At 46.1% G+C, this 16409-nt stretch overlaps 1 protein-coding gene across 1 annotated transcript in view; it reads right to left on the reverse strand.

The window, feature by feature from the left end:
• The window catches only part of CROCC2 (ciliary rootlet coiled-coil, rootletin family member 2), a 105613-nt gene that overhangs the window by 19915 nt on the left and 69289 nt on the right, over positions 1–16409 (reverse strand). The window contains exons 23-28 of the mRNA XM_066621670.1: positions 10231–10374; positions 5241–5479; positions 4955–5114; positions 3775–3942; positions 2235–2586; positions 111–295 (exon numbers count right to left, since the gene is read on the reverse strand). Coding sequence (XP_066477767.1) covers positions 111–295; positions 2235–2586; positions 3775–3942; positions 4955–5114; positions 5241–5479; positions 10231–10374 — 1248 coding nt within the window. The remainder of the gene's footprint in view (positions 1–110; positions 296–2234; positions 2587–3774; positions 3943–4954; positions 5115–5240; positions 5480–10230; positions 10375–16409) is intronic.

Consider the following 16409-nt stretch of genomic DNA (forward strand, 5'->3'; position numbering starts at 1 on the left):
AGTTTCATAATGTCCTGCCTTTTGCACTGTAGGTTATCATCAGGGCAGAACTTCATTTATTTTATTTGCAAAAAAGGGAGGAAAGCATGGAAAGAGAAACCTTCACTCACCCTCTCTCTTTGAGTGTCCCGCAACTCCTGAAGGAAATCTTTTAAAGCATCTCGGACCACATCAGGGTCAATTTCACTTGTGGCTTGCTCGCCTCGGAGAGGAGAAGGTTGTTTAAATGGGGAACGGGAGCGGCTTCTCTCAGGAGAGCCAGTGCAGGAGGCAGGTGTTTGTCGACCGCTGGTTCCTGTGGAAATATACATTCTTGACATTTAAGAGTCCAAGCCAAGGGCCTTAGTACATGCTATGATGAAGAAGTGAATTTGGCTCTTGTTTTTCCTTCTAAAAAGTGCACTGGGGGGGGGCTTTAGTTCTGACTCCCTACCACAGTTTGTCCAAATCCGCACATCACAGTATATAATAATAATAATAATAATAATAATAATAATAATAATAATAATAATAATAATAACAACTTTATTTTTACCCCGCCTTCTGCCCGAAGGGACTCAAGGCGGCTTACAACAGGTTAAAACAGATTAAAAACATATTAACACATATCATAAAAACAGCAGTCAGATAAAAAATAGTCCGGTAAAAAGAGCATAGAGCAGCAGCAAATCATAAAAGAATCAGGCTTGTAAAAAATATAAAAGATGTTAAAAGATGTTAAAAAGGCCGAGAACTCAGAAGGCTTATTTAAACAGAAGGGTTTTCAGGCCTCGCTGAAAATTCTCAAGAGAGGGAGCCATTCTTAAGTCAAGGGGAAGGGAGTTCCATAGCGTTGGTGCCACTACTGAGAAGGCCCTGTTTCTTGCCACCGCCCCTCATACCTCCCTAGGTGGCGGCACTTGTAAAAAGGCCTTCTCTGATGTGGAATATTTCTCACAGTGGAATATTTCTCACAGTGGAATATTTAATTATTTTTTTAACTTCAATTGAAGGTCAAATGGCTAAGTGAAAAGTCCTTTACCTCCACTGTGCTTTTGAGGTGTTTCGTGCACCCCATGGACTATTTTTTTTTTTTTAAAAGGGGCCAAAACCACAAATTCATCATAATTTGGCCTTAAGCTCTAAATCAGGATGTGGTAATAGTAGTTCCAGTAGGACTATAGACATTATTGGGTGTGCTCTGTGATCGCATGATTACAATACACAAGCCCAGAATTTGTAACATGGTGAGAAGTCAGCATTGTGAGGATCTCAGCCTTCCAATAAAAGTGAGTTTCAAGACATTGAGGACACAAAGATAGACTTGAAAGTATGCAGGCAGTGTCTGACAAAAATCTCAGAAGTCAAAATGGGAGGCTAAATAGGATTTCATGTAGTCAGAGGGAGGGGTTTTAGTGTGCTGCATAACCCAGTAAAATGTTTTTAGAAAGGCTTGGAGTGAGATCCCATTCATACCATAAGATATGGGATGTGTGCAGGAAACATGCTTGATAATGTGGGATCACTTCCACAGGTAAGATGATCAGCATTCAGTTCATACTGAAAACAGAATCCTGAGTACATCAGTGAATGCAAGAAGCTACCATATACAGAGTCAGACCAGAAGTCCACTTAAGCCCAGTGTTGCCTTCTTTTTTTTCTTTTTTCTTTTTTTAAATGGACAGTAGTTCTCCAGGATCTCAAGCAAGTCTTTTCCGGTTCTATTACCTGTGTTATAACTGGGAAAAGAACTGATTAAACCTGAGACCTTCTATATGCAAGATATTTGCTTTGCCACTGAGCAATGGATGGGCTAATTTTGTGGGTTGGCATGTTTACCATCTGCAACTCCTCCTGCCTCTGCCATCTGGAGGACAGAGCCAATTCAGCATCTGAAGTATATCATCAGCCCCAGGGGGCATAAGAAGCTACCCTCCACCACCAACTTATCTTTAACTATTCCTTGTGTGTTCTTTTTTTTGGAAAGCAGTACTGGCTGAAAAGTGGGGTATCAATATAATTAATAAATGATGAACAATGCCAGCTTATAAGTAGCAGCACAATACTTTTGAAATCAAGCACATTCCCCATCTCCTTCCTGACTCCTCCGCTCCAGCATTCAGTCTGCTACTTCCCCAAGGAATGGACCTGTTGTCTTTCCATGGCAAGACAACGATCACTGTTCATTAGTATTGATTAAGCTAAAGCTTAGCCCACAGCAGAATGAAGGGTATCCTAGATAGGAGCTTTCTGACCTTTAGTTGGGGAGCCGGATCTTTGCGGCGATGGACTCCGGCTACCAAGCCCTAGTGTGCGGCGCAGAGTAGAATGCAGTGCCACCAACTTGAGTTCAACCTCCCTCTTGGCTGCCTCCGCTTTGGCTAGCTCAATTTCTAAACCATGGGTACGTCCCTCACAGGTGCTGAGACGCAGCTGCAGGCTCTCGCCTGTCCTGCTGGCCTCCTGAAGTTTCCTCTCTAGGCTGTGGAGGTCATCCTTCAACTTCTTCTCCTTGCCACGGCTCTCTGTGAGGCTCTGTGTAAGATCCTGCTCTTGAAGGTGAGCCTCTGACTCCATGGCAGACAGCTTCTTCTGCAAATTCAACACCTGAAAGAAAAGAAGATCTACTACAGGAAGAGCATGTGCTCTTCCAACCCCTCAGAAAAGAGGCAACAGAGAATTCCCTCACACCTGCTCTTGTATACACACACACAGCTCTACATCACAACTATATGCTGCTAAAGATTTATGTTTATCTGCCTACCCCATCACACTATGCACTAAATTAGATGAGATGGTGGATCACCAGATCACCCTGCTGTTTTTAAAATAGCAAATGCTTGTTTGGGAGTAGAAGCAGTTCCAGTTTGGGCTGCACAGGGGTTATCCCTGTGACATTTTCCTGGGTGAAATTGCCATCCTTGATTTGCTATTTGCCCACAAGGCAGCAGATATCACAATGTCATGTGACATAGTAACTTCACTTGTGGGTTTTCTCCAGAGGACTTCAGGACTTAAAAGTTGACGCAGAGATAGAAACTTCTACACATCACTATGTCACAAAATACCTGCTGCACATTCCTACTCTGAGCAGCATACCATTGGCACTACATAAATGTAAAACAGGAGTACGCTGCAATCCTATACTCTTGGGAGTTGTTGGCAACCGGTTGTTGGCAACCTTCAGTCTTGAAAGACTATGGTATCGCGCTCTGAAAGCTGGTTCTGGAACAGCGTCTAGTGTGGCTGAAAAGGCCAATTCGGGAGTGACAATCCCTTCCACACCAGGAGCAAGTGCAGTCTGTCCCTGGTCTGTCTCCCTGGCTATGGGCCTTCCTTCTTTGCCTCTTTGCCTCAGACTGTTGGCCAAGTGTCTCTTCAAACTGGGAAAGGCCATGCTGCACAGCCTGCCTCTAAGCGGGCCACTCAGAGGCCAGGGTTTCCCACTTGTTGAGGTCCACTCCTAAGGCCTTCAGATCCCTCTTGCAGATGTCCTTGTATTGCAGCTGTGGTCTACCTGTAGGGCACTTTCCTTGCACGAGTTCTCCATAGAGGAGATCCTTTGGGATCCGGCCATCATCCATTCTCATTACTCTTGGAAGTAAGCCCCACTGAATACATACAAAGGATTGTGCTGTAAGAGAAGTATACTTCTATCCCTTTATGTATACAATTGCCACCTTCCACAACTGCCTCCAATGTCTCTTCTTGCTAATTACTACCCTCCTCAGATCTCCCAGTTTAAGCTATGCTTCTTCCCCCATTTTGGTTCCTCACTATTTGTCACAATGTTACCTCCTTGTGAGCGGACTCACGGCCAATCTCCAACTCAGATATTTTCTGCTTTAGATCCAGGGCCTCTTTGCTGCTCTTCTGTTCCTGCTGCTCTTCTTGCAGTAACTGAAGCTGCAGCTCACTGACTTCGTGGGCTCTCTTGCTGTTCTCACTTTCTAGGGTCTTCACCTGAAATAGGAGAGTTGGATAACATTTTAAAAACACCAGGGTGTTCTCCAGTGCACAGTCTCTGTTCAGGGGCTCAGTTCACAGGTAGACTGTCCTCTTGAGAAAAATTGCTACAGCGCTACATAATTGGTACCCGCTGAGCTTGCCTCATTCGAGTATTAGACTTAGAGTCTAGTTACTGAGGACATCAAACTGGGGAAGGGATGAAGCTCAGTGGAAGTGCATATGTGTGCAGGCGGTCCCAAGTTCAATTCTTAGGATTTCCGGGTCAGGCTGTGGAAGACCCTGGAGAGCCACTGCCAGTCAGAAGTGACAACAATGAGCTACAGCATGGACTCCAACATTCAGGAGCTGTCTTGTGGGGAGGGGGCTTGATTTGGTGGTGGGCCTTTTTTTGCTCCTCTTCTTGTTGGTTGACTTCCACTACCTTTCTTCCTCACAAAACACCTGCTGTGAGCATCATTTAGGATGTTCTAGGACAAATGATAGCCTCCGCCTGATGGCCGTCATTTTTCCTCCACAATGCCTTGGCATGCAACTATGTCAGGGACACAGTTGGGAAAAAATTGTGGATAGCAGCAAAACTTCAACCCAAATCCAAGTGAGAACCGATTCCAACTCAATTCCAACTCAGTGGTGGGGCCTGCCAGGGTGCTGAGGCCTCGGCACCTGCCCAAGGTTGCCATGTACTGACATCAGGTCTGCTAGTTTGAGTCAGACCAAGATAGCTTGCTATTATCCTAAGACTAATTTTCTTCAGGCAGAAAGCTACCAGATTCTAAACTCATTTGTGATGGTGACGCTGCTTCTGCCACAGCTCACTCTGCTCAAGTACCATAAAGTCAAGAGATCAGCCAGGAGCTGCAGCAGCTGCCGGTGACTTTGAATAAAATGTGCACCCCCTCCACCCCCTCAGCTCTGGTAACTGCAAGTATTTCCAGCATCAACTGCTGTGCTTTCAGAGCTGAGTTATTGAAAAACAGAAGACTGCCAGGATCTAGGCTGCAGCTACCTGCCTGCGCAGCTCCTGTATCTCTCTCCGGGCTTCCATGCGAGACTTCTCCACTTCCCGAAGGTTTGCTCGGAGCTCTCCCACCTCTCCCTCAACTGCTGCTTTTGCTTCTTCCAGGATAACAATCTTCTGTTCCTTTTCTTCTTTGAATCTCTGCAAGCTACAAGGGCATGCATTAGACACCTGCGCTAACCTAGAAGCATTGCAAGTTGGCAGCATCCATGTCAGCAGTGAACAGGGGCTTTTAATTGCCTCCCCAGCCGGTTGCAGGGCTATGTCTACCAACCTGAGCCTCTCATTCTCTGCTTTCTTGATGGCTGCCCTGAGGTCAGTGTTGGACTTCTGCAGTGCTTCTTTTTCCCTACTCTCATCTGCCACAGCCCTATGGATTTCCAGCAGCTCTTTTTGTTGGTGGTCACGGGCTTCTTCAGTCTCCTGAAGCCTGTGGTGAAGTTCAACCAGTTCCTTGCGGACTCCTGCATGGGTTTCCTCGGCCAGGCGCAGTTGTACTTTTAGCTGTTCTGACTTTAAGAGAAAGACACACTGAGCTAAGATAGCAACCCAAAACCAGTTGCAGAGTCCTAAGCCTCAACATTCAGAAATAAATCCATGGAGTTCAATAGAACGTACTCCTCCTTAGTAATTGTCCTTAGGTCTGCAGTAGGAACACTACAGGGGAAGGGGCAGACCAAGAGTGGTGAGAGAGAGAGAGAGAGAGAGAGAGAGAGAGAGAGAGAGAGAGAGAGAGAGATGCTGAGGTACTGAGAGACCCAATTATTATGTGGGTTACCTTTTCAGCAGCACCATTTCTGCTGCGACGTCACTTTCCAGAGGATTTCTCAGTTATTGAGCTGTGAAGTGAAGCCATGACAGAAGTGGCTTTGCTGAAAGAGCAACCTGTGTGACCCTTGGGCTCTCCCAGCATGGTAATTGGGCTTTCCCATACCTTGAAAATATTATCAAGATTTGCACAATTTCTCTTCAGTCATTTGCAGCTAATGAGTTTATATGTGAGAACAAAGTGCTTATTTCTGGCCAAAATCTGCTTAATGATATCACTTCCTGCTTAATGATGTCATTGCTTAATGAATGCCATTCAGCCCACAACATGAAATAAGTTTGACACCCCTGCTTTAGTGGCACTATCAGAGTTTGTTCCTACACAGTTCAAGTTGCACAAAACTGAGACAAATGTTTCTGTGAACACTTAGCAAGGTACAGAAAGAAATGTGGAGGACTGAACATGTGAACTACATTCATACTTGGCCATTGTGGCCAGGCTGCTCTGTCCTTAGGGCCCTCTGTTGTCTTTACTTCCTGCTGCTTTTGACACAACACGTGGCATTAAAGGTGGGTCTCTGAAGTAGGCCAATCCATTTTTCACCCGATTCACAGCTTAAGGTGGGTACAGACAAGAATAGCCCTCAGTAGCAACAGGGTAGCAGAAATGACAGCAATGATGGAGTCAGACCCAAAGGGTCACATCCTTGAACTACAGTGAACCTTAGTGCAGACATGAACAAGCCTCTTAAGAGTCCTACTCAAGGCAGCAAACATGCCCCCATTAGTGCCCAACTGCATAGGTACAAGGAAGCCTGCATCCCATTGCAGTGCATTGTGTTCTAGAGGTTGCACAGGGGAAATCTAGCTACTTTCTGGGACAGCAGCCCAGTGTTACTGTGGATCTTAAACAAAGGAGAAAACAGGGCTCAACCACTCTTTCTATTTTCATATCCCATTCTTTCTCCAAGGAATTCAGGACATAGTTCTTCTCCCCCCCCCCCTCTATTTTATGCTCATAACAACCCTATAAAGTGGGTTATACTGAGAGATACTGAGTGGCCCAGGGTCACCCAGTAAGCTTCAGTGGGGATTTGAGTCCATCTCAGCCCCAGTCTGGCACGCTAACCACTAACACAACAGTGGCTTTCTAGTCTTCCTTCCTGGAAAAGGCAGTAGGCTCTCTGAGGCTGCAATCCTATCCACATTTACCTGGGAGTAATCCCCATTGGCTACAATGGGATTTGCTTCTGAGTAGACACACCTAGGATTGGGCTCCGAGTCTACTGTGCTGCTTTTGCTCTGTGCCATGTGTATTATGGGATGGAGGGTAGATGAGTTCTGTAAGAATCCCCAAGTCCCCTTTTCTTTTCCTCCCACTTTTCTTTCCTAACTCTTTCCTTTAAAAACTGTAACATTGTCCAGATCCTCCCTGTTGGCCTGGTTCATTCCGCCCAGCTCCGTGTTTGTTGTTCTGTTTTTGAGAAGGATTAGGGTGAGCCCCCTTCTCTCCCAGCCCCCACCCACATATGGGATCCACAAACGCACTCAGTGCTTTCTGCTGAGCTCGGCAGAAATTCACGAAGAAAGGTCAGTGACCAAAGAGCAGGACGATCCATCATAAAATAAACTGTTTTTATTCCCTAGGATGGGGGTGGTGGTGGTTAGCAGGGGGTGGGATTGAAAAGAAAACATTGCACATGAACACACTCCCCCCTCCCTTCCTCGCTCTGTCTCTCTTTCTCTGTAAGGACAACTTTTCTCATGTTCATTTACAGGAACTGTGCAGCAAAGCTCTTTATGTGATTATTGCAATTGTTTCTTGACGAGAACATTTTCTACACAGCCTCTTTTGAAATTATGCCTAGGCAGCCAAGTCTCCAGCTGAGCCCTGAGCACATAGAAGAGGGTATTTCAGGGTGGGAGAGAAGGAGTTTCTAAAATGTGCCTGTTTGTGTATGTGTGTGTGGGGGGGGGGAGGGGGGAAGAAGTAAACATGTGATTGTGCATTTCAGTGTTTGAAGTGTACAGATGAGTGTGTCTGCCCACATTTGTGTATGTGAATCCACACAGCTGTTTCTGTACAACTGGAATATTTGTTCGTGTGTAAATGCACAGGGAATTGTGCACACACATGAGATTCTGTGTATGCAAACCTGAGTTAGATGAACTCGTGGAGCCTAAGGCAGCTATATCATTATTGCCTGTGCAACAGATATGCTGCATCTGAGTAAGTGTAAGTGTGTTTACATGGGAGCCTATGCAAGTGTGCTTGCCTGCATGTATGGGGAAGGCAGAGCTGTTCAACAAGCCTGGCTTCCTCAAGTTAAAAGGCTGTGAAAATGTTATGGTTCCCATGGCGATAAGTAGGTCAATGCTGGCGCCTGTGAGGATTTTGCTTTGTGTTTCTTTGCCTCGGCTTGTTATATTAGTCCCACAACTGTCCTCTCCCGCTCGCCTCTCACTCTCTCTCTCATCTGCTGTTGTCTCCACACTCCCCTTCCCATGCTGCGCTCATCTTTCTCTGCCCAACCTAGCCAGTGATGAATCTAGGCAGCCCCTTCGCCCCATCCCCATTCCTATTGCCCTCCTTGCCCTCTGAAACAACCCTCTTCTGCTTGCTTGTGTGGTCCCTCCTGGGGCTGGACTTTGAAATCTGTTGAAAGGAGGCCATATTTTGCCAAAATAAACAGCCTGTCATGTTAAATTACTCTCTCTTCCTCGTTTATGTCCTTTCATTTTCTATTTCCCCCTCTCTCCACCCCAGGGTTTTCAGGCTGGGGTCATTCTCTTGTTCTGCTGTTCTGTGTTTGTAGAGAACCAGAGCCCTGGAAGCATCTAGGAGTGGGTGAGGGTTACCACCTGGGGATGTTTTTAAGAGCTGCAGTTATTTTTCCACTACCGGGTAGATGGGACTCGTTAGCCTGGGAAGGTAGCTCATCTGAGAGAAGGAAAACTCTGATCCCAAACCTCCACTGCCTTGTGGCTACATCCAGTTATGGAAAAGGCTTCAGGAGTCAACCTCGAGGCAAAATCCGGAGCGTGAGTCCCTGAGGCAGTTCATGGCTGAACACAGTCATGTTCTGGCAACTCCTGCAACGCCGCTGGAACCAACTGTATTGGCCTCTGCCTTTCCATTGGACCATTTCAGTGACGTGGAGAGGGGGGATTTGCTGCATAGGTAACAGTCTATCCTCCATATCTACTCTACCCAGGCTTTGTGCTCTGGAGGACACTCTGTTCCAGAACCACCATTCAGAGCGCAATACCATAGTCTTCCGAGACTGAAGGATGCCAACAATAATATATTTTTCCACTCCTAGAGTCACCATCCAGAGAAAGAGGGGATGTGAGAGGACAGGCAGCTATCCCTGCCTCCAGTATAGCCAATAGTAAGGCACTGTTGGAAAAGCTATAAGGGCACTGATAGGTTGGGGCCACTGCCAGTCATTCTTATCCACACCCATTTGAGGGGGGTACACTGGCAACTCATACTTAGCATGACATCACTGCAAGCCTCTAGCCCAACTCTTGTAGAGCCTGAAGTCCACTTTTCATGGAGGTGACAAGGGTATAGTTTCCTGTGATGTGCACATTCAATTTTTTTCTTGCTATCACCTCTGGTTATACAGGTTTTTAAGGAAAGTGAAAACCTGCAAAGAGCTCTTCATCTAGGGAACAGTGATAGGAGTGTGTGCAGCACCAGCAACTTTGCCCTGAACATAGTATCTGCACCTCCAAAAACAAAAAAGCTTGGTTCCAGGGTACATTTGCTATAGGGTTCTGTATGGTTGATGCCATATGGAATGGTTGATGCTCAATGGGGACAGAAGGCATCAGAGTTCTCATCTGCTGTTTACTCAGTTGGAGTTACCTACTTGGAAAAAAGGATAAATGCTTCTTCTACGGCAAAGAATCTTATTCACAGGCTGCATTAATGCACAGAAGAGGAGTGAATACCTAGCCTTTGACAAATGGAAATTCAGACCTTTTACTGGACTGTATTCAACATAAACAGAGACTCAATCTAGGGCAGTGGTTTTCAAACTGGGGCATCGCGACACCCAGCCTGAAGGCCCTGGCCTCTGCCCCCTTAAGGGGGGGCAGCGAGGAGGCAGGGAGGAGGCAGCGATGCGATCCCCAGAATCATGTTGCTAACTGAGCTGCAGGGACTGGCATGCACTCACCAGTCCCTGCAGCAGACGTCCCAGGGTGCAGAAAGTGAAAGTAGGGTGATGGAGCTCTACCTCCGCAAAACAGGAAGTGGAGCGCGATTGCTCCGTTTTCACTTTCTGCAGGTTGGGGAGCCCTGCAGACGCTCATGCAAGGCTCCCCGCACCCCGAGACGGCTGCTGCAGGGACTGGTGAGTGTATCCCAGTCCCTGCAGCCCCGTTAGCGACGCGATCCTGGGGATCTCCCTGAGTCGCCAAACTCCCTGAGAGTTGGAAAACCGCAGATCCAGGGTGAAAAGAATCAGCCAAAGGATCATACATACCTCTCTCCCCATAAGCTCCTTCTCTCTTGCCAGCTCTTTTATGTGTTCATTCAAGTGCTTGACCTCCTTCTGGTGGGCAGCCATTGCATCCTCAAACTGTGCCTGGAAGGTCCGTAGCTCACCAGTGATGCTGGCAACTGTGTTCTGGAATCAAAAGCACAGCACGAGACGTGACAGAAGCCACCCTTATTCTAGATGTTCCACAAAGATATAACATTTGAAGAGGACACCAAGTTTTAACTGAACTGACAGCAACTGCAGTTGCATTCCTGGCTCTTCTGACACCCTGGGCCAGGAACACAAATGCTGCCCCTCCCCCATCACTTGGAATTACTTCTGGCATGTTTGGAACGGTTGTGCACCACCCTGAGTGGCCACAATGACGCTGAGCAGCCACCTGGTTTTTTCCATTTTATTTTCAAAGCAAAAGAAGCAGGCGGTGGATGGTGGCAAGGTTGACCATGGGCACTAGCCCCCCTGACCCCTCGAGGTATGCTAGTGACAGCCTTGGACATATCTCTGTCACCCTTATTCTGCAGAGCTCAGTTCTAGGACAGCAGCACAAATTGTGTGAAATGTGCCAGTCAAAGTATGGGGAAGAAACCCTTACCGACAGTGCTGTAGTGATATGCTTCAAAGAACGGGAGCCTATCACTACACTCCCTGTAGCCAGGCCTCATTAGGACTGTACAATTAAAAAATCAACTATATGCATCTTTATTTGAGTGTTTTCTTCTCTTTACATTATTTCTACGTTGTTAATTATTACAGCGGTCTCAAACTCTCTAGGAGTCTCTGCAGCAGCCTTCCTGGGGTGCAGGGAGCCCTGCACGACTGTCCGCAGGGCTCCCCAGGTCTTAAAAAGTGAAAGCAGAGCGATCGTGCTCCACCTCCACAAAACTCGAAGTGGAGTGCAATCATTCCGTTTTCACTTTTTAAGATCTGGGGAGCCCTGCAGAAGGTCACACAGGGCTAGCCGCACCCCTGGGAGGCTGCAGCAGGGACTGGTAAGTAAATGCCAGTCCCTGCAGCCCCCTTAGCGACGTGATTCCTGGGGATCGCGTAGCTGCCTCCCAGCCCCCAAGGGGAAAGCGGCCAGGGCTCTCTGGGTGGGGTGTCACGATGCCCCAGTTTGCAGACCACTGAATTATGATATTTTATTTACTAATCTAGCTCATTAGATCTTAAACTTTTGGAGTGAATTGAAATAGCTTAAAGAAAATGCATAAAAACTGAAAAAATGAAACTTAAAACGTCTCAGATAAATATAAAAGGTTCATTAGAGTGCTAGCCTATGCTTGTTTATTCAGAAGTAAGTCCCCATGTATTCAATAGGATTTATTCCAAGGTAGATTTGCACAGAATTGTAGCCTTAGAACTCAATCTTAACTTACGCCACCAAAGCATATGTTCCAGTAATGCAGCACACTTTACGGCCTCCGCAGATGGCAACATACTATGGAGTAGAGCCTGATCAGTGGTGCTAGAGGCAAGTAGCCAAGCCCACATGACAGCAGTCACTGCAGAGGCCCCAGCACTGGTACTTTGGCACTAGGGTGGAACAGGAAGGAGAGGAGAAGAAACAGAGTGGAGACTGGGGTAGGGAAAGCTGCGTGTTGAGGCTGGGAAGGGGGGTGGTATTAGCAGCAATTGTGCCACCGATATCCTATCAGGGAGGCAACAGGGTGGATTGAACAAATAGGCAAAGGGGACAGCACTGGGGGCAGATTGGGCCCAGAAAAGGGGTGGGTTTGCTAGCAGTGGCTGAATCCAAACCGCCTTCCTGGACCTGATCCCATGGCACAGGTCCACACAGACCTGCATCAGCAATTTCACTGGCACAGGCCTAAGTAGACACATCCTTGCCACGGAGTTCACCCTGGATGACATTTGTTCCCTTACTTAGAGGAAACCTTAAGGACTCCCTACTCCACAGAATGCAGTATGAGCCATTTTGGTACAGCTGCATTGGCAGGAGGAGGAAATCATAGGATTGGGCCATTCACCACTCTATTCCACATTACAACATATATATACAGGTCAATAGCAAAAAGAGGAGGGTCCAATTTATTTTTGCAAAATAAGATTTATTCAAGGATCCCATACCTTTCAAGTCATCTGATGAATAATTCTGCTTCTGATCTGCTCTGATCTTGTTTCTTATTCTAAGATCAACTGCCCAAGCTCCTAGCACTGATGCTACTTCCAGCAGTGCAACATTCCAATAGGATTGGGACCCAAGTGTCAAACTATACATTACATGGAATGCATACTAATTTTCTTTGGGGGGGAAGCTTTCGAATGGAAAGCTTGGTTCTAATTAAAATGGCATGTTGGGGTGGGGTTGCAATCAAGACTGTAACTGTTGTGGGGCAAAATATTAAAGGTCTTCTACAACCTACAGCAGTTCTGCCCTATTTTATGAGCTATTTTGAAAAAAAAACACCAAAACACACCATGCCATGTTACATTTTCTGTGTAAACTGTGGTTTGGTCCTAAAAGACTTGCCAATCACCTTAAACAATAGCATCTTACAAGATACTGGAAAGTAATTTCTATAGATTTAATATCCATTCAGTGTAATATTTTTTTCCTGTTTAAAGCAGTTAATGATTCTACAAGTGGAGTTAAATTTTACAGAATCATACATGCCAAGATGGAAAACAACCTATTACATCATCCAGGCCACCCTGCCTTAATACAGTAACTCCCTGGACAAAAACTGGACTTGAGTGATTGCTTTGGGCTTCATAGGATATGTGGCAGAACACACAATGTTTTGATCCCAAACAGAAAACAAGCACTATTCCAGCAGGCTCAATGTTAGCCCAAGTGTTTGTAAATTGGCCTGAATCTCTCTCTGCAGTACCAGCAAGACCTCATACTGTGCCATCTTCAGGGGTAGCCCATCCATTAGGTAAGGTGATGCGGGTTGCATCAAAGCAGATTACAGAGCAGATTGCAGGAGGATTTGGGGTGCCTTGCATCCCACATCCCGTCTGCTGCCACCACTGCTTCCCTCCAGCCTGTCAAGGATGCAACCTGCACTGATCCACTTTCTGCCTGCTAAAAGTGAGCAGGAAGTGGATCACCTGCCTTCTTACTGTGTTCCTTGTACAGTTTCCTCAAGCACATGAGTGTAGGACTCCCAGTTTGATTTACAGGGACACTATGAATGGAGCTCCTTTATTTATGCAGTCACTTTAAATCAAACATGGAAGTCCTGCACCCTGCGAGGAGCATGGTCAGTGGCTGCTATTTTTTAAACAATTGTGTGAAGGTGGTGGACCTGAGGCTGCATCCAGGAACACTCCGGATCATGCTGCTGTATAAAACCATTCTCAGCTCCAAGAACAGAAACCAACACTTCAACAGGCAGAATGAATCTTAAGAATTTAAAACGGAGTGGAGGCCAATATGAATACAAATACAAACACTTTCTGCCTGATCACTCATATGGCTTGTGTGCTTCTCCCTCCCAGATGTCACAGAAGCTTGTTTCAACCAACAAAATTGTGACATGCAAATTAGTCATCTAGTAAAAACTGTTGATTGAGTCATTTGTCTCCTTTATGGGAAATGACCCACTTGGCTCCAAAGAGGGGGAAGATACAGGAAAATGGAGCCAGATGTTTTCATGGAAGTTGGGAAACGGTCAACAGCAGGAGATGGAGTTTTTGTTGTGGCAACCTCGCAGCAGGAGATAAATGGAACTCTAGTTTTAATGAAGAAGAGGAAGTGTTGTTGCTGCTCCTGCCTTTCCTGGGAGTTTGGTTTTGACTTCGGATGAAACTTTCATGCATTTCATGAACATAGGTTTCATGCGTAGCCTCCACAAACAACAGCATGCCACTGCCTCCAATGGCGGATTGTGAATGCTGCTGTGTCTGAATGCGCTCAGATCTGAACATGAGTACACACGAAACATCTTCAACAGCAGAACATTCAGACCCACTTGTGTTGCAGGGAATGATTCACTTTCATTTCAAGAGCAGTAGCCCCATGCGGGATCATCAGTTGTGAGTGTAAGGAGAGCCCTGCTGAATCAGGCCAAAGGCCCATCTAGTCTAGCATCATTTCCCACAGAAGTTTCTTCCTGAGAGGTACCCAGTCTGCATGTCCCACAAAGTATTGCTTGCACAGAACAGCTAAGAGGCATGGCATGCATAAACTATTCAAACTGGAAGTGTGGGGGAAGGGGAGGGAGGAAGGCAGAATGACACCCGCCCATTGTAGAGTGACTGACTGATGTCAGCCTTGCATCTAAGGACCTTCTTATGCTCTAAGCTCAGGTGACCTCAAACCTTCTTGGATTCCATGCAATTCAAGAGTGGGAAATGTCTTAATACAATGATTAACGCACATGTTAATATATGAATATAAAATACATTGAAATTACATTGCCTGGTGTAATTAGATCTTCAGCTCACCAGCAACAGTCAAACGGGTATTTTTCTCATTCTATGCCCCTCTCTCCAAATCATACTAGATTTTACAAAGGCTACTTTCTCCTTACCCCAATATTCTACAAAAAGTTCATTACTTGAATGTGAACAGTTTTGTTGAAATCAGATGTACATCTCCCTCTTTCCTTTCTGATAAGTGAAGAGACTTTCGGCTTGTCTATGGCACCAATCTTGTCTACTGCCCTCTGCTTCCCTGGTCATCTGAACTCTTACAGTGCTCTCCTGAATAGGGCTGAGGTGGGCTTACATTAAAATATTTTTCATATACATTCTCATAATAAAGAGGCTCTTTTGATACTCATGGATCATGGAGACTCATGGATACGAAGTGCCCATTAATGCTTTAATGGATAGTGAGTGCCCCCTAGTGCTATCAAAGCAGCAGAACTCCAGAATTTTGGCCCAACTCTGTCCGTAGGATACAACCTACAGGTAAGACACCACCTGTGCAGACTTTTCGGAGAAGCCATTTCCACAGCTAGGTATCATGTATAACATAGGTTCACCATAGCATACATTAAGTGTTAAAAACACATGGTGTGACCTTTGGTGATCAGGGGGTCCAAATTCCTAGGGCCCAATCCTATCCAATTTTCCAGTGCCGGTGCTGCTGAGCCTATGGGATATGCTTACTTCTTGTGTTGGGGAGGCAGTCTTGGAGGCCACCTCAAGGTATGGGAACATTTGTTCCCTTACTTTGGGGCTGCATTGCGGCTGCCCTGGTGCTGGAAAGTCAGACAGGATTGTGCTCTGAGTCATGACCAAGGAACATTGTTAGGCAAGTCCAACTTTCACAAATTCAGTTGTCTCGTTTCTAAAATAGATACAGAACATACCTGTGTTGTGAGAATGAGTAAGGAAACCATCACTACTCATCTTGATCCTCAGGTATAAGGTGGTCAATAAACTGCACTTTTTCAAGACTGAAGGAAACTTGTGACTCCATCTAGTTGCTAACAACAAAAAGTAGATTCTACAGAGGTAGCCATGGGAGTAAAGGCACTACCAGATGGGCTTCCTTGAAGAGCCAGCTAGCCATTGTTTTCCCACTTGCAGAATTGCAGTGTTCCTTCCACACTACAGTAGATACAGCAAGTTCTGGGGACTGACCCTCTCCCTTTCGTCCCCTTCTTTCTGTTGTGGTCTGTTATATCAGGGCATCTCTCAAAAATGTTGGAACAGCAATGCCAGTAACAGTCAAGACATGCAGGCATTGTGCTACTATACTACTGCCAACAAAAAAGTTTGGATTTCCTGCAAAAATTAATGTGACTGAAAATAGAAGTGGACAAGGAACACATGATACATATGTTGAATGAAACCTGCTTCCATAAAGAGCGAGTGAACGAAGTGTGACAATCCCACCATCTGGAAATGTTTTGGGTCTATGGTCTGAAGCTCCATGACACATTTACTGCTCTGAAGCCAAGTAGGTTTGGGTCTGGTCAGGACTGGAGACCACCTAGGAACTCTAAGGGCCCAATCCTATCCAAACTTCCAGCAATGATGCAGCCATGCCAACAGGGTGTGTACTGCATCTGCGGTGGGAAGGGGGTAGTCACGGAGGCCTCCACAAGGTGAAGGAAAGTTTGTTCCCTTACCTTGAGGCCGCAAAGGCTCTGGATAATTGGACAGGATTGGGCCCTAAGTATGCTACCCTCAGTTCCTTTCAGAGGAAAAAAAATCCTCTCTAAATCTTGGAGAGCTGCTGC

The sequence above is a fragment of the Tiliqua scincoides genome, chromosome 3 (assembly GCF_035046505.1).
Source record: "Tiliqua scincoides isolate rTilSci1 chromosome 3, rTilSci1.hap2, whole genome shotgun sequence".
NCBI classification, from domain to species: Eukaryota; Metazoa; Chordata; class Lepidosauria; order Squamata; family Scincidae; genus Tiliqua; species Tiliqua scincoides.